Source organism: Oncorhynchus mykiss, chromosome 17, assembly GCF_057628025.1.
Source record: "Oncorhynchus mykiss isolate SJ-2025 chromosome 17, ASM5762802v1, whole genome shotgun sequence".
Classification (NCBI taxonomy): Eukaryota; Metazoa; Chordata; class Actinopteri; order Salmoniformes; family Salmonidae; genus Oncorhynchus; species Oncorhynchus mykiss.
Window position 1 is genome coordinate 33,491,006 of NC_143038.1, and position 23,707 is coordinate 33,514,712.

A 23,707-nucleotide genomic window follows, 5' to 3' on the forward strand; every position below is an offset into this window, starting at 1 on the left:
GGACAGTTGTCTTTTATACTGATAACAAGGTCAAACAGGTGCCATTAATACAGGTAACAGGTGGAGGACAGAGGAGCCTCTTAAAGAAGAAGTTACAGGTCTGTGAGAGCCAGAAATCTTGCTTGTTTGTAGGTGACCAAATACTTATTTTCCACCATAATTTGCAAATAAATTCATAAAGAATCCTACAATGTGATTTTCTGGATTTTTTTTCTTCTCATTTTCCACAAACTTCAGAATGTTTCCATTCAAATGATACCAAGAATATGCATATCCTTGCCTCTGGGGCTGAGCTACAGGCAGTTAGATTAGGGTATGTCTTCAGGTGGAAATTGAGAACAAAGGGATGCAGCCATAACAGGTTAAAAGCATCTACTCAACTCTCTTTCTCTATCTCACTCCTCAGATCTTTTGTAGTTCAGCAGATTCCCAGCAGTAATCTCTTCATGGTCGATGTGGACAACAAGTGTGACTGCAGCTCTGCCCCGCTGGTTTCCATGGATCCCATCAAGATTATATATATCCTTTACTAACCCTCAATAAGTTTGAGGTCTTTGAGTGTATTGTTATAACAAAGCCTTTGAGTGTTTTTTAGTATGAATGTTTTGTAAGTTAACTGTAAGTGAACTCTGAACTTAGACTTTAGTTTTCTGAGAATGTGCATAGCTTCTTCATTGTCAGAGGTATTAATACATTTCTCATACATGTAGCTATTTATGAAGCGTGCATTACGGTTTGGTTTTCTCATCATGCTAGAATGATGTTGCAGAAACAGTCACCACGCTATCAGTTAAATGTATCGGAGGTATCTGAGGTGTGCTTCATCGTCAGTATTTCTATCCTTAACCCCTCTGCACACAATGAGTCTTTGAAATGTGATAGGCTGAAGTTTCAGAAAGACAGAAAGCGGCCAGAAACGTGTCATCCTTTTCACCCCAAGGTATGCAGTGTGTAGATATCTGTCTGCGTCACAATTCTGTGAATACACGGAAAGTACATGAATGCCTGTTTATGAGTGTTTAATAACATGAAAGTATTGTATGTATTGTATGTATGTATTAATTAATTTATATGGTCTGAAACTCCTGTGATGTCCCCTGTGTCTGATGCAGGATAATGACATGGAGTGTGGAGGAACAGCAGGCCTCTCTGCCCCCCTTACAACAGCACTGCTCCCCCTACTGGCCACTCTCATTAGCAGGTGACCATTAGCAGGACCCAACACTGGACCTAACACTGGAGAGATTGATAGACTGGCGCACCATCAAATGCTGACAACGCACAGGGAGCCTCGCCAACAAGAAGAACTTGCTCAACTAACTGAGTTACTTATTATCAACAGAGAGATGGACCAATTGTAAATCAATCTCCTTGACCAGCAGAGAAATAACAAATTAGACATTGTTCAAGACAAACAGAACAATATTCAAAGGGGGAAACAATATGGACATTAGACAGAAAAAATATACCTGAGAGCAGCAATGAACGGGTTTCACAGGATGTCAGAAAGGACATAAGATCAGTTGGATAACAAAGCCAGCCCTCTGGGATGTAGGAACTATCTTCCTTTATGTGCAGTCAGTGAAAGCATTACCATGTTGATTTAAATCTCAGTTGGTTCACTCCACATTAGCGTTCCAAAATACTTCAATACACTCTCACAGCTGTAATACGCTGACTGTGCAAGCGGCAAGACAGGATTTTACAGAATAAAATATCCACTTTTCCCTACATTCAGACATCATAACACGGGCAACGATATGTGATTGTACAGATATACTAACCACAATATTTGACATAATTTATTGCATGAGACAAAGTCCACATGATCAATAGTTATTGCTCTAATATAATATTGTGGCACTGGTGACGATGAGATCTATAGTGCCACCATTTGGTCTGGTGCAGCCATCTAAGGTTGCAGTGACTTTATATTCACACAGCTTCTAAGGACATACATAAGGTTTACATACCACATTTCATTGCCCCTTGTCCATCGGCTCAGTTCTTATAGCCAGTTACCCATGGTGGAATTATCTGCAGGGCTTGACATGAACTTTTTCTGAAACTTGTCCTTCAGACAAGAATGACAGATTTTTTTCTTTCTTGTCCGAACGGTTAAAGTTTATGTCCTACAATTCTACTCATTCTGCCATGGGGCGGAGTGAACTTTGATGTTATTAAGCAAATACCCTGAAATTCAACACGTTGTGCCATTGTCGTTGAAATAATAACATTCAGTTTAAAGCTAATTTCCTGCAATTCTCCACATTTTGCCATGACTTATGCCATGTTCATTTGATATCTGAGTGAGAGTGACTAACAAAATCATTGGGGGCCCCCTGGAAGTCAGGGCCCCTGGGCAGTAATTTGGCCATTACGACAAGACTTAGATAGCTGGCTAGACTAACTTGCCTAGCAATCTATAAAATCTTAGCTGACATGGGATAATTGAGTGACTGTCAGTGGCTGAAATAACAAGAGAAAAACTTCTGATGTAGAACCACATTTTGAAACTGCGCGTTGTGTATTCTACTGTCCTACGGTTGTTTTTGGAGGGGGGAGGGGCCTCTAGCGACTGCTTACTGTATGTCGCTTATAAATAGAAACGGTACTGTAGTAGATGTTTTAGATACTTATTTACAGTAACATGATGTGTGATAAATAAAGGACATCCTGAAAGAAACAATATTTCTGTGAGACATACAGAGAGCCAGTGGTGTAGTTTCAGTGTGTCTGCAGAAGACTGTAAAACCCATCCGGCTGGGCTGACGTTGCTGGTCTGTCGGGGATTGAGCTGTATACGTGGTACGTATCAGACTAGAGAAAAGAAACAGACAGTTTAACTTCAGTCCTTTAATTCTACAGTACTGTAAATGTAATGTAATTTAAAAGGATGTAACATCAATCTGAAACTGAGAGTCGTTCACATTCACCAAACACAGTGGGTGATTCTGAACTTACATTGTCGTTTTCAGATGACTTTCCATTTTCTTCAAAAGGACCTGTACAACACAGAAGGAGCCTGAGTGAGTGAGTGAGTGAGTGAGTCAGTATGTGCGCACACACACACACACACAAGTCACTTCTCCTCCTGACTCAAACCATCCTGTAGACATACAGCTCTATTCTCATGCTCTAACACATTATCTTATGTATAACTTATACACATACATGCTTACTGATATGACTACCTCAGACAAACAAACAAGCCTAAACAACTTTGAGTCCTATAAAAAGCCCTACATGTTATGAAACATTGGGACAGAGTTAAATAGACAAACCTGGTGGTACAGATGTGGATGATACAGAAGTGATCAGGCTGTAGATCCCTGCATTCTCTGAATCAGCCTGGAGGAAAGAGAGAGAAGAAAGATCCTTATTATCCTTCAGACTGTCTGTCTTTTTGTACGAAAACAAGTATGTATCTATATCCAAGGCTATTATTTTTGCTGTACTTACATCTTTATTTGAAGATACCTGCACAGGACCTGCATCTCAAAGAGAGAGACAAAGCCACAAGTAAGAGGCTGTGTGTCTGTGTGTGTGGGTTTGTGGGGGGGGCAGAAGAAGTGAAAATAACAGGGCTTGATGTCATTTCACACTTCTCCTCCTGACTCAAACCACCCTGGAGACTTACAGCTCTGTTCCCACGCTTTCAAGATGCTCTGATTACAAAATGTAAGTTTGTATGGTAGGCATTTAGTGATTAAGCGTTATTGTGCTGAGTGTCCCAAATTCACGTCCCAGGTCCAAGGTCAGGAAGACAGGGACAGAAGACATTCTGTTACAAACTCACCTGAGTGCAAAAACGTGGACGGTACAAAGGTGATGAGAGAATAGATCCCAGCATCCCTTGAATCCAACATGCCTGCACTACTCATAGCTCCCATAACCAAATCATCTAGAACAGAAACAAAATGAAAATTAAATTAGGATACGTGTTTGGACATGCATGTGTGCAGTTGTCTTAGTAGTGTGTGCAGTGTTTGATGTATTTTGTTTGGAACATACATTGTCTGTGATCATCCTGTCTGGCTGTAGGTCTGTACAACATAAAAGTATCAGAAGGTTGTGGTAAGAACATCTCATCATGGACAATACAGAACTGAAGGAATATGCAATCTGCATCATATTCACAAGGGAATTCTTACCTCTGAGAATTGGTTTTCTCTGAAAAACAAATGAGGCTAAATGAATGATATTGAATATAGCCTACACTACACAATATCACCAAAAGGAGTTGAAAGATGAAACCATGTCAAAGGCACTTACATTAATATGAGAAGGAAAATGTTTGCAAGTTATTTGTTATGCAGAATCAGAAGTACTCACTGGTCCTCCTGCAGAGATAGACAGCTGTCAATCCCATCAAGAATACGCCCACTCCAGAAGCCATACCCACTGCTGTCTGCCATAATAGCACCGCTGTTTGGTGACATGATGACATCAGGAGACGTCATTAGCTCTTAATCCAAATGTAAATACTTCAATGGTAGACAGGTGTTAGAATACCACTTTATTATTAGTCTTGGTAAATGTTTCCGTTTTCATATATGTGAGAAAAGACAGCCAGTTAGCTAAACATTTTACAGTTGAGTCTGTGAAGGAAAATTTTATGTTTGTGCTTTTCTAATAACCAATTGGACTGGGTCCATGTAACTGACTGATTGATCGTGACTGGGAGGAATCCTCACTATCAGTATAAGCAATTTGGCAGTGCGCCAAGAACATTGTTTTGAAAACCGAAAGGGGTGTCTCAGTTTCAAGGTCTCAGCTTGGAGAGAAGAAGCCTTGTGAGGTATTGGTTGGTCACATGCATGAAACAAACGTTAATGATGAATTAATGATGAATTTTGAATAAGCTAAATCTTGCAAATATAACTTGTCTGTTTAAGCACTAAATAAGAGAACTAATGGGACTTCCCCGGCGGAGCAAGATAGAGACATGCAAGATAGAGACAGTTTGTTAACAGTTAACACACATCACAACTAGTAAACACCAATAAACAAACATCGTGTGGCCATAGAAACTTTCAGTTGGACTCTTTGGTGTGTCAGTTGTCAAAGTAGGATTAACAGTCAAATCTGGTGCAAAGCAAAGTCATTAGATCTGGTTATACAATAAAGTATCTTAATGGGATGATTTAATCAATTCAATATTAACCTCTTTTCTAGTAATTAGGCACATTTGTGATGAGGAAAGAATACAAAGACCTGGGTAAGATAAACTGAAAACAATTGACTTATTTTAACTAACTAAAGATGACCAGCACACCTGATGTAGGATTCACTGCTGTGCTGGGGGCCAAAGGAGAGGTCAAACCTGGTGAGAAGAGATGAGAAATGTGCATTTGTTTCATATCAAATAAAATAAAAAGTTTTTTTGTCACATGCTCCGAATACAACAGGTGTTACAATACAACCTTACCATGAAACACTTACTTTCAACAATGCATTTTTTTTAAGTAAGAAAATATTTGCTAAAAAAATTCTAAAGAAATAAAATGTAATTTATAAAATTAAAACAATAACAAGGCTATAGGTAATTCAGGTAATATGTATATGTAGGAAGGTGTAAAGTGACTACGCATAGGTAATAAACAAAGAGTAGCAGCAGCGTAAAAAGGGAGATCAATGCAAATAGTCTGGTTAGCCATTTGAGCCTTTTGGACTTAGACTTGGCGATCCGGTACCACTTGCCATGCGGTAGCAGAGAGAACAGTTTTTGACTTGCGTGGCTGGAGTCTTGACAATTTGTAGGTCCTTTCTCTGACCCCGCCTGGTATAGATGTCCTGGATGGCAGGAAGCTTGTCCCCAGTGATGTACTGGGCCGTACGCACTAACCTCTACGGTCAGATGCTGAGCAGTTGCCATACCAAGCATTGATGCAATCAGTCAGGATGCTCTCGATGGTGCAGCTGTATAACTTTTTGAGGATCTGAGGACCCATGCCAAATCTTTTCGGTCTCCTGAGAGGGCATAGGCATTGTCATGCCTTCTTTACGACTGTCTTAGTGTGTTTGGACCATGTCAGTTTGTGTATTACAGACTCGGTCAGGGAGAGGTTGAAAATGTCAGTGAAGACTCTTGCCAGTTGGTCAGTGCATGTTCTCAGTATGCGTCCTGGTAATCCATCTGGTCCTGCAGCCAAGTGAATGTTGACCTGTTTAAAGGTCTTACTCACATCGGCAACGGAGAGCGTGATCTCACATTCGTCCGAAACAGCTGGTGATTTCATGCAAGGTTCAGTGTTGCTTGCCTTGAAGCAAGCATAGAAGGCATTTAGCTCATTTGGTAGGCTTTCGCCACTGGGCAGCTCATGGTTGGGTATCCCTTTGTAATCCGTAATAGTTTGCAAGCCTTGGCACATCCAACGAGCGTCAGAGCCAGTGTAGTAGGATTCAATCTTAAACCTGTATTAATGCTTTGCCTGTTTGATGGTTCATCTGAGGGCATAGCAGGATTTCTTATAAGTATCCGGATTAGTGTCTCACTCCTTGAAAGCAGCAGCTTTAGATTTTTGCTCAGCGCGGATGTTGCCTGTAATCCATGGCTTCTGGTTGGCATATGTACGTACAGATGAAGTCGGTAATGTAGTGTACTCCTCAATGCCATCGGATGAATCCCAAAACATATTTCAGTCTGTGCTAGCAAAACAGTCATGTAGCATAGCATGCGTGTCATCTGACCACTTCTGTAATGAGCGAGTCACTGGTAAGTCTTGCTTAAGTTTTTGCAGGTTAGCAGGAATCAGGAGGATATAATTATGGTCAGATTTTCCAAATGGAGGGTGAGGGAGAGATTTGTACACATCTCTGTGTGTGGAGTAAAGGTGGTCTAGATTTTCTTTTTCTCTGATTGCACATTTGACATGCTGGTAGAAATGAGGTAACATGGATTAAAGCTTTCCTGCATTAAAGTCTCCAGCACTAAGAGCACCACTTCTGGATGAGCATTCTCTTGTCTGCTTATGGCCTTATACAGCTCGTTGAGTGCGGTCTTAGTGCCTGCATCGGTTTGTGGTGGTAAATAGACAGCTACAAAAAATAAAGATAAACTCTTTTGGTATATTGTGTGGACTACAGCTTATCATAAGATACTCTACCTCAGGCGAGCAAAACCTCTAGACTTCCTTAATATTTGCACAACAGCTGTTATTGACAAATAGACAGACCACCAGCCCTCGTCTTACTTATTGTTCTGTCTTGCCGATACACGGTAAATCCAGCCAACTGTATATGATCCATGTCCTCGTTCAGCCATGACTCGGTGAAACATAAGATACGGATGGTAAAGCAGGATTATCCACTTGCAGATGAATTCTCACCAAGCATCAGGATCTGCGGCCCCTGTATCGGTCGTCTCCTCTTCATGCGAATGACGGGGCTTTGGGCCTGGTCCGTGAAAATAAGTAAATCTTTCTCCTTCAATTCATTAAAGAAAAAATCTTCGCCCAGTGAGTAATCACTGTTCTGATGTCCAGAAGCTCTTTTCAGTCATAAGAGACAGTGGCAGAAACATTATGTGCAAAACAAGTTACAAACAACGCAAAAAAAACACCCAGAATAGCACAATTGGTTAGGAACCCGTAAAATGGCAGCCATCCCCTCCGGCGCTATTCATATCTAAGAAAAGTACAATTTAGAGTGAACGTACAAGCAGCCATGAATAAGTCTATGAGTAAACCTGTTGGAGCTTCAGTGAATTAGAGTGAACTAAAAATGTAATTGCAAAGTAAGGGATACTTACTAGTTGGTCTCATTGTGATGTCAGGGGTCAAAGTAGAAGTAACAGTCGAAACTGCTGGAAAGTATTAAAAGTTAATTTTGGATCTGATTACACAAGAAGAAAGGTATGCATTATTTCTGTTAGAAAACAACACAACTCAGTCAGTAGAAAGATTCACAATTTCAGAATTTTGAATATTATTGTTAAAACCCAGATCCTTAAAAGCTTATGGTGTACCATGGGATGCCCCGTTAACTTCTTATGGCTGGGGGCAGTATTGAGCAGCTTGGATGAATAAGGTTCCCAGAGTAAACTGCCTGCTACTCAGTCCCAGTTGCTAGTATATGCATATTATTAGTATATTTGGATAGAAAACACTCTGACGTTTCCAAAACAGTTTGAATGATGTCTGTGAGTATAACATAACTCATATGGCAGGCAAAAACCTGAGAAAAAATCCATCCAGGAAGTGGGAAATCTGAGGTTGGTCGTTTCTCAACTCATTCCCTATTGAAGAAACAGTGGGATATTGGTCATGTTGCACTTCCTAAGGCTTCCACTAGATGTCAACAATCTTTAGAACCTTGTTTGATGCTTCTACTGTGAAGTGGGGCTGAATGAGAGGGGATTGAGTAAGGTCTGCCATGAGCTGAACATGCGCTGACCATGCGCGTTGACGTGAGATCGAGCTCGGTTCCATCGCATTTCTGAAGACAAAGGAATTCTCCGGTTGGATCAGTATTGAAGATTTATGTTAAAAATATCCTAAAGATTGATTCTATACTTAGTTTGACATGTTTCTACAGACTGTAATATGACTTTTCGTCTGAACTTTTGCCTGGACCTGCCAGTCGTGAGTTTAGATTGTGTACTGAACGTGCGATCAAAACTGAGTTATTTGGACATAAATGATGGATATTATCGAACAAAACAAACATTTATTGTGGAACTGGGATTCCTGGGAGTGCATTCTGATGAAGATCATCAAAGGTAAATTAATGTTTATAATGTTATTTCTGACTTCTGTTGACTGCACAATACGGCGGATATCTTTTTGTCTTGTTTGGGCTCTGAGCGCCGTACTCAGATTATTGCATGGTTTGCTTTTTCCGTAAAGCTTTTTTGAAATCTGACACAGCGGTTGCATTAAGGTGTAGTGTATCTAAAGTTCCATGTATAACACTTGTATTTTCATCAACATTTATAATGAGTATTTCTGTAAATTGACGTGGCTCTCTGCAAAATCACCAGATGTTTTTGGAACTAACGTAAACTCACCCAATTCCGTACAAATGTGGGTAACCACGGCATTCAAACGAGGCTGCAATGAAAACGAATGAGACTGTAGTGACTGTGTTGGCATCAAAATCCGAGGTGTGAAACTACATTTCGATTCAGCATTGATTGACATGGTAATGAGCTAACAGTATTGGAGAAAAGATGAAAAAACTAACCCCTCTGGTGCTGTACGTTACATCGTGACGTGTCACTACAGTGCGCATTTGCGACTCATTTTGTGCCGTACAGCCTCTTTCCACCAGGGGTAGCCCTTCTCTCGCAGATTAAAATCATGCTCAACCATATACACTTGTAAGAAAACTTCATTATTTTTGTCTAAATTAATATAATTATTGCTAATATTAAACTAATATTTCATAACTAGGGTGCCATTTGCATTTTTTTGCAGGTCATTTCTGCGAGCCATCATGACACTCAAAAGCCGGAACAGCTGCAGTTCACTTGTGAGGCTAACGTTAGCGCAGCCCTAAACCCCTCTTCAAATTCGACACAAACCTTCAAACAGGTATGTGATGAGACATTACATAAACTCTTTATGTTTTATTTACATTTTAAGGTTAATTAGTTGGACAAATCGGGTGAAAAAAACTGTTTTCTTCACACAACATATTACCCCCTTTCAAGATCACTTCGTAGCCTTCGCTCCCCACCCGCCATTTTTAAAAAGACCAGACGGAGCTCATTGCCTTGATGAATTATGCAGAGATGGGCATCATGAAGGTCTCGTCATTAATTTAGTTAGAAAGGGGAGAAATTGTGCTTTACATTGGTATTGATATTACAGTTGATCTGGAAGTATTACGTTTTTTGGGCTCAAAAATAAGGTCAATTGTACGGATCAAGGCGATGTACAAAAGTGAGTGAGTTTACGTTACTGAACATAACGCGCCAATTTATGCTGAGATTTCTTTATATAAATATGAACTTTATCGAACAAAATTGAGTGTAATCAGATGAAGATCAAAGGTTAGTGATTCATTCTCTCTCTATTTCTGATTTTTGTGACTCCTCTCTGGCTGGAAAAATGGTTTTGTTTTTCTGTGACTTGGCTCTGACCTAACATAATCCTTTGTGGTGCTTTTGCACGAAAAGCCTATTTGAAATCGAACACTGTGGTGGGATTAACAAGAAGTATATCTTTAAAATGGTGTGACATACTTGTATGTTTGAGGAATTTTAATTATGAGATTTCTGTTTGAATTTGGCGCCCTGCACTTTCACTGGCTGTTGTAATATCGATCCCGTTAGTCGGATCTCAGCCATAACATCCCACATAATGCTTACATGGATATTCCCTTCATTAACTTCTAGAATGGTCTCTGCTACTTATGATTGCCTGCTGTCTGTTAAATGCTCTACATTGGGTGTCACTCTAGTATGGAACCGTGAAATGCAGGGATTGGGGCCTGACCTGAACTGGGATACCATTTAGGAAAATGTATTTGTTACCTCTAAAAACCCAGCACACCAGTTTATACATAATAAGCTCATACATAGAAGTTATGCAACCACATTTAGACATTTTTAGATTAAGCTGATTCCTACTCCAAAATGTGAGAGACGGCGTATGAATGCTGTTGTAACACAAATGTTTTGGGAATGTCCTGTGGTGTCCCAGTTCTGGTCACATGTTTCGGATTTCCTTACAAACATGTGTTTCCCTGTGAAGATCCACCTTTATTTTCGTTGAATGATAACTCTTCATTTGTACTGCAACTGGTTCAGAAAATAATAATTTATGCGGCATTAACAGCAGCAAAAAAGGTTATCCTTAGTGGATTACCCCTACAATCCCCTTGCCTCAAACATGGTTATCATATAATCAAGATATTGTTCGTTTAGAGCGATCAGCGGGCATGATAAACAAAGCTCGGGCAAATACAATTGAGGCATGGGATGTATTAACCAAAACTCTATCAGATATCAGCACCTCTTGAATAAGCAATGGACCTACATGGTAACGGAGTTGGGGGACAACATTTTATTTTCTGAGAATAATATAGAATATTTTTTATTGTAAACTCCACTTCCTTCCTGTAAATTTCTCATTTGTCTGAAAAGACGAATAGTCAGCTAGAGATGGATGCTTACCCAGAACGCTTTCTGTGGAGCTTTGACCTCCTGGGCACATGCAAGAGAGAGACTGTTTAATAACAGTTAACACACAACACAACTTATTACGCTACTAAACTAAAATCATGTGGACTCTTGGGGGTGTCAGTTGTCAAAGTAGAACTAGTAGTTGAACCCGGTGCAAAGCAAAGTCATTGGATCTGATTATACAACAATAAAAGGTATCTAAATGGGTTGATTTAATTAATGGAATATCAACCTCTTTTTTTATCCCAACCTTTTTTTTATCAGGGGATATTTGTGAGTAAAAACCTGGCTAAAATAAAGCTAGTCTATTTGTTTAGGTCCTATCTGCTAACTAGAGAAAGATGACCAACACACCTGATGTAGGATTCACTGCCGTGCTGGGGGTCAAAGGAGAGGACAAACCTAGTGAAAAGAGATTACACAAGAACAAATGTAAATTCATTTAATATCTAAGGTCATTCAATAAGCAGAAAGAGAGAAGTACACTACACATTACCTACAAATCAGATGGACTAAAAGTATACAAATCTGGACAGAAATTACAAGCATGGGTCAATTCATAAATCGGAAGGAGCTTTAGTGAATTAATGTGAACAAAAATATACATGTAAGTTAAAATTAGTGGATCTACTTACTGGTAGTTGGTGTCACTGTGGTGTCTCGGGTCGAAGTAGAAGTAACAGTCAAAACTAGTTGGAAGCAATATGATTACACAAGAATTAGGTTTTACATTAACATTTTGTTCACCTAATTTTACAGGCCTGTAATCTAAACCATTGACTGTACAATTGGTATTTGCTGAGATGGTCATTTAGAGGCCCAACACACCTTCTGTAGGACTCATTGTTGTGCTGGGAGGCAAAGAAGACCCAGGACCTGGAGTCAAACCCACTGAGAAAACACATATTAATGAAATTAGTATTTTTATTCATTATCTTATTAATGATCATCATGGTGTTGTTGTCCTTTTGAAATACCTTCATGACTTGTCTATTCAAAGTGGGAAAAGTAGGACTATAAAATCACTACGGACAGATTGCTTCCTTCCCTGGTAGATTATATTTCTCCTCATTATAGAGATGATAAGACCAATTCATAAGGTGATCAAGTCTTTCAGGACAGATAAGGTGTTGATTGTTGTTGACAGCTTCCTAGAATAAAGTCACCATGTTATCTAACAGCAGAAACCTAACAGAGCATAGATACGATTTAAACACTCTACTAGATGAACACAGACATTATAATACTTGTGCTGATGATCCCAGCCGTTGGTGTTGAGGCTGGTGTCATATATATAGAACAGCTTCATTATCTAACAGAACAGCTTCATTTACACATTAACACAACTGTTCTTATTGCTAAAACTTGCTTTGCTTTAAAATAACAGCAGTGTCACTATAAAAGCACAAATGTGTAGTCTACCTGCTATAGAAGGTGTCTGTATAGTTGTTGGATCACTGATGTGAACTCCCACCAGATCTAAAATCATTTGGGAATGAAATGTGGTATTTAGTTTGTTGGTCAGAATTAACATAGTCATACTAAGAAGATGCTGAAATAAAAGTGAGTCAGATCATGAAGACCTGCAGCACTGATAGATTTGTTTAGATTATGACTCACCTGTAAAGCTGTGCCCATCACTGCGTGGAGAGAGAGAGTTTGGTCCTGAGCTCACTCTGTAGTCACAGCTCACCTCCTTACGCCTCACTGACTGTAGACGACTGATCAGATCACTATGTTTTGGAGTGAATTGACAGAACTGCTGTCCGTATGCTGAGATGGCTTTTCTCTTCATGATCTTTGCTGTGAAGGATGGCTGACTCTCCTCTCCAACATACAGGTTACAGGTGGTGTCAGGACTGACGGATCCAGGAATCAAACAGATGATGTTGAAGTCCTCATAAATATTGACTGTAATGTCTGGTTTTGGATCTGTTAGGAAAGGACAGAGACTCCTTTTTGCATCACTGTATTTGAACGTAATGTATATGTCACAAGTGACACTGACGCTTACTAAACTAGACCCTGCCATTCTCTTTATATGACGTATCAGCATGTCTTATTTGATATCATGCATATCTATGAGTGCCAAATAATCATGTGTGCTGTGTGTTTACAACGATTGCCTTTCACTTAATTCCTTACATTCTCACGTGTGAAATTAAATTGAATGAAATTGAATCGCACAGACAATTTTGCTTGCTTGTATGGTGTGTAGTGATTCCACAGATCCTCCTCTCCCTGCTCGGGAGGAAGAGCCGAACCCAGTTCGGGTAGAGCCGAACTAATCCTGCTCGGGTAGAAATGAATGAACAAATCCTGCTCGGAAGGACCCGGGAATCACCTGCTGTGTTAGTTTGGCCCGTTGCTTCTAGTTAGCCTACAGCCCTAAATCCCAGCCTATTTATACTTTTCTAATAGGACCGTAGTGATACTGTGTATTACTGTGTAACGCTGAGTTTATAAAGAACCTTTGATTGTACTTTGGCCTCTCTGTGGTTGTTTGCCGTGGGATCTTAGAACTCTACTTTTGACATTTACATTTCAAATATTTAATGTCTTCACAACAACTATTTTGAAATGACATTGGATGAGATTGTGATTTAAACAGAATCATCCAAGACAATCTGAATATATCATTTCTTACCAAGAATAGTAACAGAGACTGAACCACTGTGCATCGATGGATAGTGAGATTCTACAGTGTAAAAACATCTCAGTTTGATCTCAGCTGATGAACTTTGACCTGCCCACGAGAGCAGCTCAGTCCCCGTGAGTGATCGCGTACAGGTTGAGGGTTTAGGATCTCTCCCCTCTGTGTAGAAGTAACACTGAGACACAGAAACAGATGGGGGAGTCTGACAGCTCAGCCGAACTGAGTCTCTCTCTCTGATGACTGTAGAACTGACTGTCAGCCTGGGAGGAGGTGGGTCTGTGAGATCAGGGGAATAGTGTCACCTTGAAAGTTGTATTTCAAAAACATCACAGGTAATCCATACTAACAGTATGGAAAATCCATTAATCAAATGTTCAACTATGTCAGCATTTATGTTTGTACAAAGTACAGTAATTCCTATCATTATGTGCAATGAAGACATTTAGGAAATACTACACAAGATCTCATTTTCAGAACGAGCATAATTAATACGGTATAACAGTGACGTGTATAATTTTATGAACCACCTACTTACCCTGAACAGTGACGGAGACAGGGTTACCTAAAGGAGATATGTGAGACCTCCCTAAAGCATAGTAACACTTCACTTTGACCACATCTGGAAACGTTTGATCTGCCCTCTTGAGCAGCTTGAGTGTCTGAGTACAGGATGAGTCTGGAAGATTCTTCCTCCCCTCTATGTAGAAGTAACAGTGAGACACACGGAGAGATGGAGGAGTCTCACAACTCAGCTGAACTGATTCTGTCTCTCTGATGACTGTAGAACTCACTGTCAGCTGGGGAAGGTCTGTGAGAATTGGGGAATTAAGCATTTAGCATTTAGTGGTTTTGAGAAATGTACTGATAGCCTAATCCCTCCTTGTTATTTCAGAATTAAGGATCTTGAGTCAATATCTTTATGCAGCGACAGTATGGGAAATTAAGGAGATATAATATATTGCTTGATTGTTTCATGTAATAGATTATGACAACACACAGTATGATAACATATCACAAGAGGAACATGGTAATGATGGCACAACAGTACATTGTTTACAATCATTCAAATAGTCTTCTTACCCTGAATTGTGACTGTTGAAGGCTCACTGTATATGGATCTAAACTGTGAACCTGTAGCATTGTACTGACATTGTATTTTGACCTCAGCTGGTGAACTCTGACCTGTCCACCTCACCAGTAGTGTTCCTGTGAGTGTCTGTTGACAGGGTGATGGAAGGGTGAATTCCACTTGCCCTTCCATTTTGAAGTAACACTCAGAGACAGATGTAGGAGTCTGACAGTTCAGCTGAACTGCTCTTTGATGACTGCATGAATCACTGTTAGACTGGGCTGAGGAAGATCTGTGAGATCAGTGGGATGATGGAGTGTCTTTTTTAATTGAATTATGAATTCATTTTCAATGTTTAACTACTCATACAGATAATGTACAACTTAATATTATATGAGTTTGACAGAGAAAACAATTCAGACACTGTTGTCTATTTAAGCAATAAACAATGAGAACCCATGCCAGGAACAGCCCTTAGGAGGGAGTTATCACACAATAATCCTCGGCTTATATGGACATTTTGCTTTTGTAAAACGGTTGCCAACATTTAAACAAAAGATGAAGGACATGTCTTTCATTCAAGACGTATTATTGTTCTGAATAAATGTGTTTTATTTTCATCCTTCCACCAAGACATATGCTCATTTTGGAACGTTGCTAAATGGGCACAGCCAAACAATGGAAGTGATGGATTTCTTTCTGACCAGAACTGTTCCAGAGCTTGGGGAGGTGTGTCTGCGCTTCTGCTGCAGCGGCAGGTATACAAGACCAAACTTTACCAGCATCACACATATCAGTGAATCACTGTGACATATGAAATACAAGTGATAGTGTAATCAATCTGTAATAACTACGTAAAAAAGTAACAAACGTGTTAATTTATTATGTGACGTACAGTCATATCTAGGTCCTGATTGGTCGACAAGCTTATTTGACGCATCAAACAGTGTTATTTCACGTGTATCTTTTTTGAAAAGCAAAGACCCAAATGGCGTTCCATACTTTTACAGATGCACAATCGAGAGCATCCTGTCGGGCTGTACGGCAACTGCTCTGCCCCCAACCGTAAGGTTCTCTAGAGCGTAGTGAGGTCTGCACAACGCATCACTGGGGGCAAACTACCTGCCTTCCAGGACACCTACACCACCCGATGTCACAGGAAGGCCATAAAGATCATCAAGGACAACAACCACCCGAGCCACTGCCTGTTCACCCCGCTATCATCCAGAAGGCGAGGTCAGTACAGGGGCATCAAAGCAGGGACCGAGAGACTGAAAACAGCTTCTATCTCAAGGCCATCAGACTGTTAAACAGCCACCACTAACATTGAGTGGCTGCTGCCAACATACTGACTCAACTCCAGACAATTTAATAATGGAAAATGTATGTAAAAAATGTATCACTAGCCACTTTAAACAATGCCACTTTATATAATGTTTACATACCCTACATTACTCATCTCATATGTCTATACTGTACTCTATACCATCTACTGCATCTTGCCTATGCCGTTCTGTACCATCACTCATTCATATATCTTTATGTACATATTCTTTATCCCTTTACACTTGTGTGTATAAGGAAGTTGTTGTGGAATTGTTAGGTTAGATTACTCGTTGGTTATTACTGCAGTGTCGGAACTAGAAGCACAAGCATTTCGCTAGACTCGCATTAACATCTGCTAACCATGTGTATGTGACAAATACAATTTGATTTGATTTGATACTTTCCAGTGCACGACACACTGACATCACATACAGATGTGTGTGACTCTTGGCTGCAGTAAGAAAGCCACGCCATCTGCTTCCATTCAACATAGCCTAGATTTACATTTTTTTTAAACATTTGGGGGGCTCTCCTACACTTACAATGATGTGTTGATTCTTGCTTGAACAGTCACTAAGAATATAATTTGGTGTTGATCTTTGTAAAATAACTATTTTGGATGCATCAAGTTGTTAGCTAGAATGCTAAACACTCACTGACATGGCCATAGGATGTAGCCAAAGAGACATTTTACTGGTTGAAGTTTGTTATTTTGAAGTATAATGCAGTTGATTTGCGATGATGACACAAACATTATATTAAGCAGGTCATTCATTGAGCCTTAAACTCCAATTATAATCCAAAAGTAGTGTGAAATGCACTCATATGCAACATGTAAATAGAGACTTGTTTTGTTGGCATTCTGTCACCATAGTGGATTGAGCAGTCAAATGGAATGGTGAATAGACCATTTTTTTGTGTTTGTATACGTTGCCGCACGAGGGCAATGCGCGCAACGTTTGCAAACACAAAAAAGGGTCTATTCACTATACCATTTGACTGCTCAATCTACTATCTCATCAGCCCAGCCAGGCAATTTATTATCTTGATCGCCACTGTAAAAAGCATTTAGATATTATATCCCATTTATTTTAGACTAGCATTTGGTTTTCAACCGCAGAGATTTGTATTAATCTTGCTGTCTGTCTCATTCCACGGGGATGCTGACCCATGTTGACTCCAATCCTTCCCACAGTTGTGTCAAGTTGGCAGGATGTCCTTAGGGTGGTGGACCATTCTTGATACACACAGGAAACTGTTGAGCGTGAAAAACCCAGCACTGTTACAGTTCTGGCACCTAGTAGCATACCCCGGTCAGAGGCACTTAAATATTGTGTCTTGCCCTTTCCCCCTCTGAATGGCACACATACACAATCCATGTCTTTAACCTGTCTCCTCCCCTTAATCTATTTACTGATTTAAGTGGCTTTAATAAGTGACATTAATAAGGGATCATTACTTTCACCTGGATTTGCCTGATCAGTCTATGTCATGTTAATGTTTTGTATACCCAGTATATACAGCATCTCATGGAAGGATGAAATCGTATGGATGAATTCATCAAAATAACGTTATTATTGAAAATATGTCAATCATTATTTGAATATTTTGGTAATCCGTTGTTTTGTCTGGTAGCCAAAAAGTTACATATTGCAGCTTAAAATTCATAATAATGATACTGACCTTTGGCTTTGAGGAACTGGAAGGTATCTAGACATAACAACATGGGTCATTATCATGCTCTTTTTACCACTATGAAAAATAAGAAAACATGAGATGGGAACACTTTACACAAGCTGGCGAAGCAGAACAGTCTGTAATGTATTCACAGCCATGTTATCAAGCAGTGGTCATTCTTATCTGTACAAAATGTAAAATAATGACAGAGAAATATAAATCAATAGGATGATCAATGGAATAAGACACACTTATTATAACCATAACATGTTGAAATATTAAGAGTTCCTAAAGTAAAAGACTAAAAGAGGGGAAAGAAGAATGAAATATCCTGAAGCACAAACAGATGGAAGGAAAAATAACTCACCGAAAAGGAGGATGAGCAAAAACAGATGACCAGCCATATCAGGGATGAACAATGTCATTCTTTAGACAGCTACATACATACTGTTAGTCTGACTTCACAGAAGATGGTGGTAGTGACTGGGACAAAGATTAACTGTTGTTTCAATAGAAAAGCAGATGTGGAGCTTGTTCACAGGAAAACCACAGATGTCTCATATGACAACTGTGGGCTAATGTCATGTTACAGAAGACAAGGAGGCTGAACATTGAGAATCATTTATCGTTAATTATTTTTAGTTTCTACAGCTCCCTGTCTTTAACAAATTGCATTTTGTATCATTATTGCAGGCAATTCCATTTTTAAAACCAACAAACTAACTTGTCTTTCGGAGAAAAATATTTATATTCGACTTGTTTTAAGTTTTTAACAGCTGCACAATGTTTAGCTACAAAAACCCTGCATTTGTGGTTGAGAGTTTTAGAATCTTTAAAATGTAGAAGGGTTTTCATATTTAATTTATGTTTGGTGAGTCACGTTTAATAATATGCCAGAGCAGTGAAGGTAAACTGATAAACGCAGTAAAGGAAAGGATGGATGGAAGGAAGGAACGGAGGAGAGAAGAAAAAGCGAGTTCACACTACTCGGACTAATCAGTGAACCTTTAATGCTCTGCTGTCTGGTACCTACATTTCAGCGCTCGTTCAGATAAACCGCGTGCTTTGCTTGAAGTGCATAACATTGAACCTGTGTAGGCTGAGAATGCAGTTGCTGTTTTTAAACTAACGTTTTTATATAGCCTAACTTTGATATTAACCGTTTGATCATGCTACCTAAAAAAAAAAAGCAGCAGCCGCTGAAGAAGTAACGGATATTTGGTTAGATTTGTTTGTCAATTTCATTGTTAGAATCCAGCAAAGCGCCTGATGTGGCACGAAAAACTCCTCTTCATCCACCCACGATGGTGTTGGTTAATGAAGCGCTGAAGGAGTTGGACTCTCAAATCGTCTCATCACAGACCATTCGCGGCTACATAACAGAGAAATATCCATCTGTGGACCTGATGAGGTTGAAGTACATGACACGCAAGACCCTGAAAATAGGAATCAAGGGCGGGGTGTTGGTGAGGACATCAACTCGATAGCAAACGGCGCACAGGGGAGGTTTCGGGTAAGTGACCCATTCATGTCTAAATCGTATTCAAAGTAAATGCCCAGTGTTTCCAGATTTCTATGAAATATGACCTATAATTTACAACATGAGTGAAATGGTTTTCCTTCCCAAAAATTGTAATTGAGTATGTTAAAGCAGCATTCCTGTTTGAATAGTGTTTTTTATTCATATATTACTACATTGGGCAATTAAATACAATTTCCAGTGGCACACTGACTCACGTAATGATGAAGCCACCATAGGCTACTACTCACGGTGATGGCCAATGCGCTCCTCTTGGCAATAGCCTATCTCAAGATGAGCTACTTTGAAAAACAGTGCTGCTGGTCACTAAAAATTGGAAGTTGAGAATTATATTGGTTCTAGAGACAGTCTTCTATTTTTAGCAGTAGACATTTGATTTCCAAACTATGTTTTTCAAACTATGTAATTTTTATATTGAAATGTGCAAACAGACAGCTGCTACCAACTACATATCATCCATGGATGGCAGTTCAGTTCAAATCAGAACTGGCAGCCATTGCTAGTGTACCCATGAGTTTCCACTCAAAATGGCAGGGTAAGAGGATCCAAAAATCGATGTATTATGTCTATGGCCACAACACAACAAGCTGTACATTTTGGCATGCATGCTGCCCAAATTGCAGCCTTCCAGACTGTAGGCAACCAGTAACTACCAAAATAAAGGAAACATTTGAATAAATGATGGACAATGTTTATGGTGTTATGGTGCGTTTTCCTGTCATGGTTTAAGATCAATTTGTAGAATTTATGCCAAGGCGCATTGAAGCTGTTCTTGCAGCTGGTGGAGGCCAAACACCCTTTTTAAGACACTTTGTTGGTGTTTTCTTTATTTTGGCAGTTACCTGCATGCTCTTGTGATAAAATTGAATCCAGTTATTTTTGAGAAGCTATTGATCCTCTGTGGCTAAATATGTTCTCTGGTGTATTTTGAACATTGAGAACAGGTTCCCTTGGTTGGTTAAAAAATAATTCATTTGTTTGTTTGCCTCTTGGACCCAGCACCTGACTCACATCATTGACCAGTCACATTTAGTTATTATGCAGTTTATTTTTTCAGTTACCCAAACCTCTCCTCCCTCCATCTGATGATTAGCAGAGTGGCAGTAGGAAGCTGTCTACACTCATTGAGAGCAGGCTCCTGAATCCTTCTGTGGTTTGCGGTTGCAGTAAAAAATAATACTACATATCTAATATGTACTGTAAAATGTATGTATACATTTGTGACCTTTTTTCTGCTTTCTGTGCCCAGGGGCTTCAGCCAAGAGAAGCACCTTTGTTAATCCTGATGGGGAAACGCGTTGAGATTTTCCAGCTAATTGTCTGAAATAGGTTAATTACTCAAGGCTTTGATTGAGTGCACACTAGTGCCACCTGCTGGTCATCGAATTTAGAGCAGCCAAATTATTATAGATTATGTCCCACACCCCAAAGAGTGTGTGTGCAGTGTAGCCTTTTTGTCTTCTACCAATCAGGTGGTTGTTCGACGAAACAAAGCTTTTGATGTCATTTATCACGTGCTTGTGATAAGGTGATATGGGCATCGACACACTACGATTTCAACGCTTACCTCAGAGCTCAGGCATCAAACATAACATCACTATACCGGATGAGTCCACAACATTATTTGGGTACAAATTAACAGAATATACATTTTTTTTAAAGTGAGATCTCCACTGGACAGTTACTTCAATAGGCTCCTTGTGGCAACTAGGCTTTGTTAACCCAAGTAATTAAATCAAGAATAATGTGATCCAAGGTGAATGGACTTTATTTTCTGAATGTGATAGTAGCTTACCTGCCAAATGAGCCAAACTTCATGGTACCAGTTTTGAATAAAAAGTGGTGTGTTTATTAGATAAGTCAACATTATATGACAAACATATTGATCATGGGCTTGCTGTTTAATATAATGTAGCTCAACGTGTGATCACTCTCCCTTGCCAATCTCTCTTCTCCTTATTGTGTCCATGATTGTATGCACTATTTAGCGCGCACCACCGCTAACTAAGCTAGCGTTTCACATCCGTTACACATGCATACACACACATCACTAACTCTTGTCTCTAGAAGCTGAGAAGAAAAAGGTTACAGCCAAAAAGCAGCAGGAGAAACCTTCAGAGGCAAGTGTGGTTTCAGTTATGTTCTGACTATTGGCATTGTTCAAGTGGTTTTGGGTTATAGAGACTTTTTTTTACACTTTTGTCATGGGTACTGTTCCCTATTTGGGCTTTACCATGGTTGAATTGAATCTCATATTGAATCTCATGTTTTAAATGCTGCCACAAACTAGCAGCATTGCAAACCTGTCATTTTCATCTTTCAGGATGAAAACTCAGGAAGCCCGCAAAAGCATCTGCTTCCAAGGTGGCCCCTGCTAAGAAGCTCAAGTCAAAGAGGACAAAGGGGCAGAGAGGACAGCTGAGGATCAACCCAAAGCACAGAAGACTACCAAGGGTGAAGGGGCAGCCAAGAAGGGTGCAAAGGCCCAAGCTTTCCAGAAGCCTGTAGAGGGTGATGAAGGGGACACTGCTGCTCCTGAAGCTAAAACCACAGGGAAACGAGGCAAGAGGGCAGCAGCGGAGTGACTGCACTCCTTTTATCCACTTTGTATGTTTTTAAATAAAGCAGTTTTTTGTACTACTTGTTTGTGGCATTTAAGTGTAGACCTAGCTGCTGTAAAATGTAATCTCCACTTTTCCTGTAGATAAGTGTTGGTGGTTGCTAGGGGTTTGTAAAGATGTTTAATGATTCACTGATGCAAGTTTATATATACAAAAAATATATATATATATACACAGTATGTATGTATGTATATATATATATATATATATATATATATATATATAAAGCTGTTAAGTTCTTGTTTCTTGCACCTGCTTAATCAGTACCCTCTTCTGCCAGATTAATTGTATCACTAGTACAGTGACTTCACGGTTCCTGGAAAATATTGATGGTTGATGGTTGTTTTCTACACAGTCAGGACTTTGTTGTTCATCCATCATAGGTTGATGACCATGGCACGATTCGTTGGGGAAATCTGATACAGTGAGTGTGCCGATGGTTGAGATCCATCTGAGCCTGGAACACACTGGACATGATATCGTGGTACCAGTCTCCTGAGGGACGACCCTGATAATGGTCTTTCACTGTTCTCTCCACCATGGAATTTTTGATGCTGCTGGTTTGTGGTAGCAGTCTTTCTATACAGTTAGAACTAACCATCTCAAAACAAACATTTCCCATAACTATGAAGCTATGGGAAGTTATTCAAAACTTTTCTGTTATGGGTCAGTGCCCACAATTGTGCAATGCAACATGTTGTACCACTTCAGTTTGTCCACAAGGGGGTGCAATAACTAATTGGGTCTTCAGTTTGGTATTCAAAGGTACCCAACCCAGAGCATTGCTGTCCGCTGGTGCTCCTTGTTCTTTATTCCCTGGAAGTCTAACCAGCTTTTACTCAACCACCCCTAAGGAGAAGAATAAATCATTAATGCTGTGGACCTCAAGGCCTGGATTTGAAAAAGGATACACGGGAAGAGAGCATAGGCAACGCCATTGAAGCTGTCACATGGGGCCTATCTTTTATCTTTTATTTTTTTATTTCACCTTTATTTAACCAGGTACGGTAGTTGAGAACAAGTTCTCATTTACAACTGCGACCTGGCCAAGATAAAGCAAAGCAGTGCAACAGAAACAACAACACAGAGTTACACATGGAATAAACAAGTGTACAGTCAATAACACAATATAAAAAAATAAAGTATATTTACAGTGTGTGCAAATGGCATGAGGAGGTATGGCAATAAATAGGCCATAGTAGCAGTGTAATAACAATTTAGCAGATTAACACTGGAGTGATAGATGAGCAGATGATGGTGTGTAAGTAATGATATTGGTGTGCAAAAGAGCATAAAGTAAAATAAAAACAATATGGGGATAAGGTAGGTAGATTGGGTGGGCTATTTACAGCTGCAGCGAACAGTTAGCTGCTCAGATAGCTGATGTTTAAAGTTAGTGAGGGAAATGTAAGTCTCCAGATTCAGCCATTTTTGCAATTCGTTCCAGTCACTGGCAGCAGAGAACTGGAAGGAAAGGCGGCCAAAGGAGGTGTTGGCTTTGGGGATTACCAATGAGATGTACCTGCTGGAGCACGTGGGCACGTGGGTGTTGTTATCGTGACCAGTGAGCTGAGATAAGGCAGAGCTTTACCTAGCATAGACTTGTAGATGACCTGGAGCCAGTGGGTCTGGCGACGAATATGTAGTGAGGGCCAGCCAACTAGAGCATACAGCATAAGTCGAGGAT

General features: G+C 39.8%; 2 protein-coding genes and 1 long non-coding RNA gene across 3 annotated transcripts in view; all 3 read right to left on the reverse strand.

Moving 5' to 3' along the window:
* LOC118940148 (uncharacterized) overlaps positions 1 to 14,750 on the reverse strand; it is a 41,274-nt gene extending 26,524 nt beyond the window's left edge. The window contains exons 1-3 of the mRNA XM_090204185.1: positions 14,323 to 14,750; positions 12,752 to 13,063; positions 12,554 to 12,610 (exon numbers count right to left, since the gene is read on the reverse strand). Coding sequence (XP_090060311.1) covers positions 12,554 to 12,610; positions 12,752 to 13,063; positions 14,323 to 14,620 — 667 coding nt within the window. The 5' untranslated portion in view covers positions 14,621 to 14,750. The remainder of the gene's footprint in view (positions 1 to 12,553; positions 12,611 to 12,751; positions 13,064 to 14,322) is intronic.
* LOC149975917 (uncharacterized) lies at positions 1,764 to 4,569 on the reverse strand. The gene is made up of 6 exons (XM_090205297.1): positions 4,336 to 4,569; positions 4,155 to 4,173; positions 4,015 to 4,046; positions 3,800 to 3,904; positions 2,965 to 3,005; positions 1,764 to 2,820 (listed from the first exon to the last, which is right to left on the reverse strand). Exons 1-6 carry the CDS (start codon positions 4,448 to 4,450, stop codon positions 2,728 to 2,730), a joined length of 405 nt encoding a protein of 134 aa, XP_090061423.1. The 5' UTR covers positions 4,451 to 4,569; the 3' UTR covers positions 1,764 to 2,727.
* On the reverse strand, positions 10,148 to 12,025 carry LOC110489546 (uncharacterized). Its single transcript, XR_016487890.1, has 4 exons — positions 11,960 to 12,025; positions 11,767 to 11,820; positions 11,486 to 11,533; positions 10,148 to 11,152 (listed from the first exon to the last, which is right to left on the reverse strand). It is a non-coding gene; the product is annotated as an uncharacterized LOC110489546 (long non-coding RNA).
* Positions 14,751 to 23,707: the final 8,957 nt, after the last annotated feature.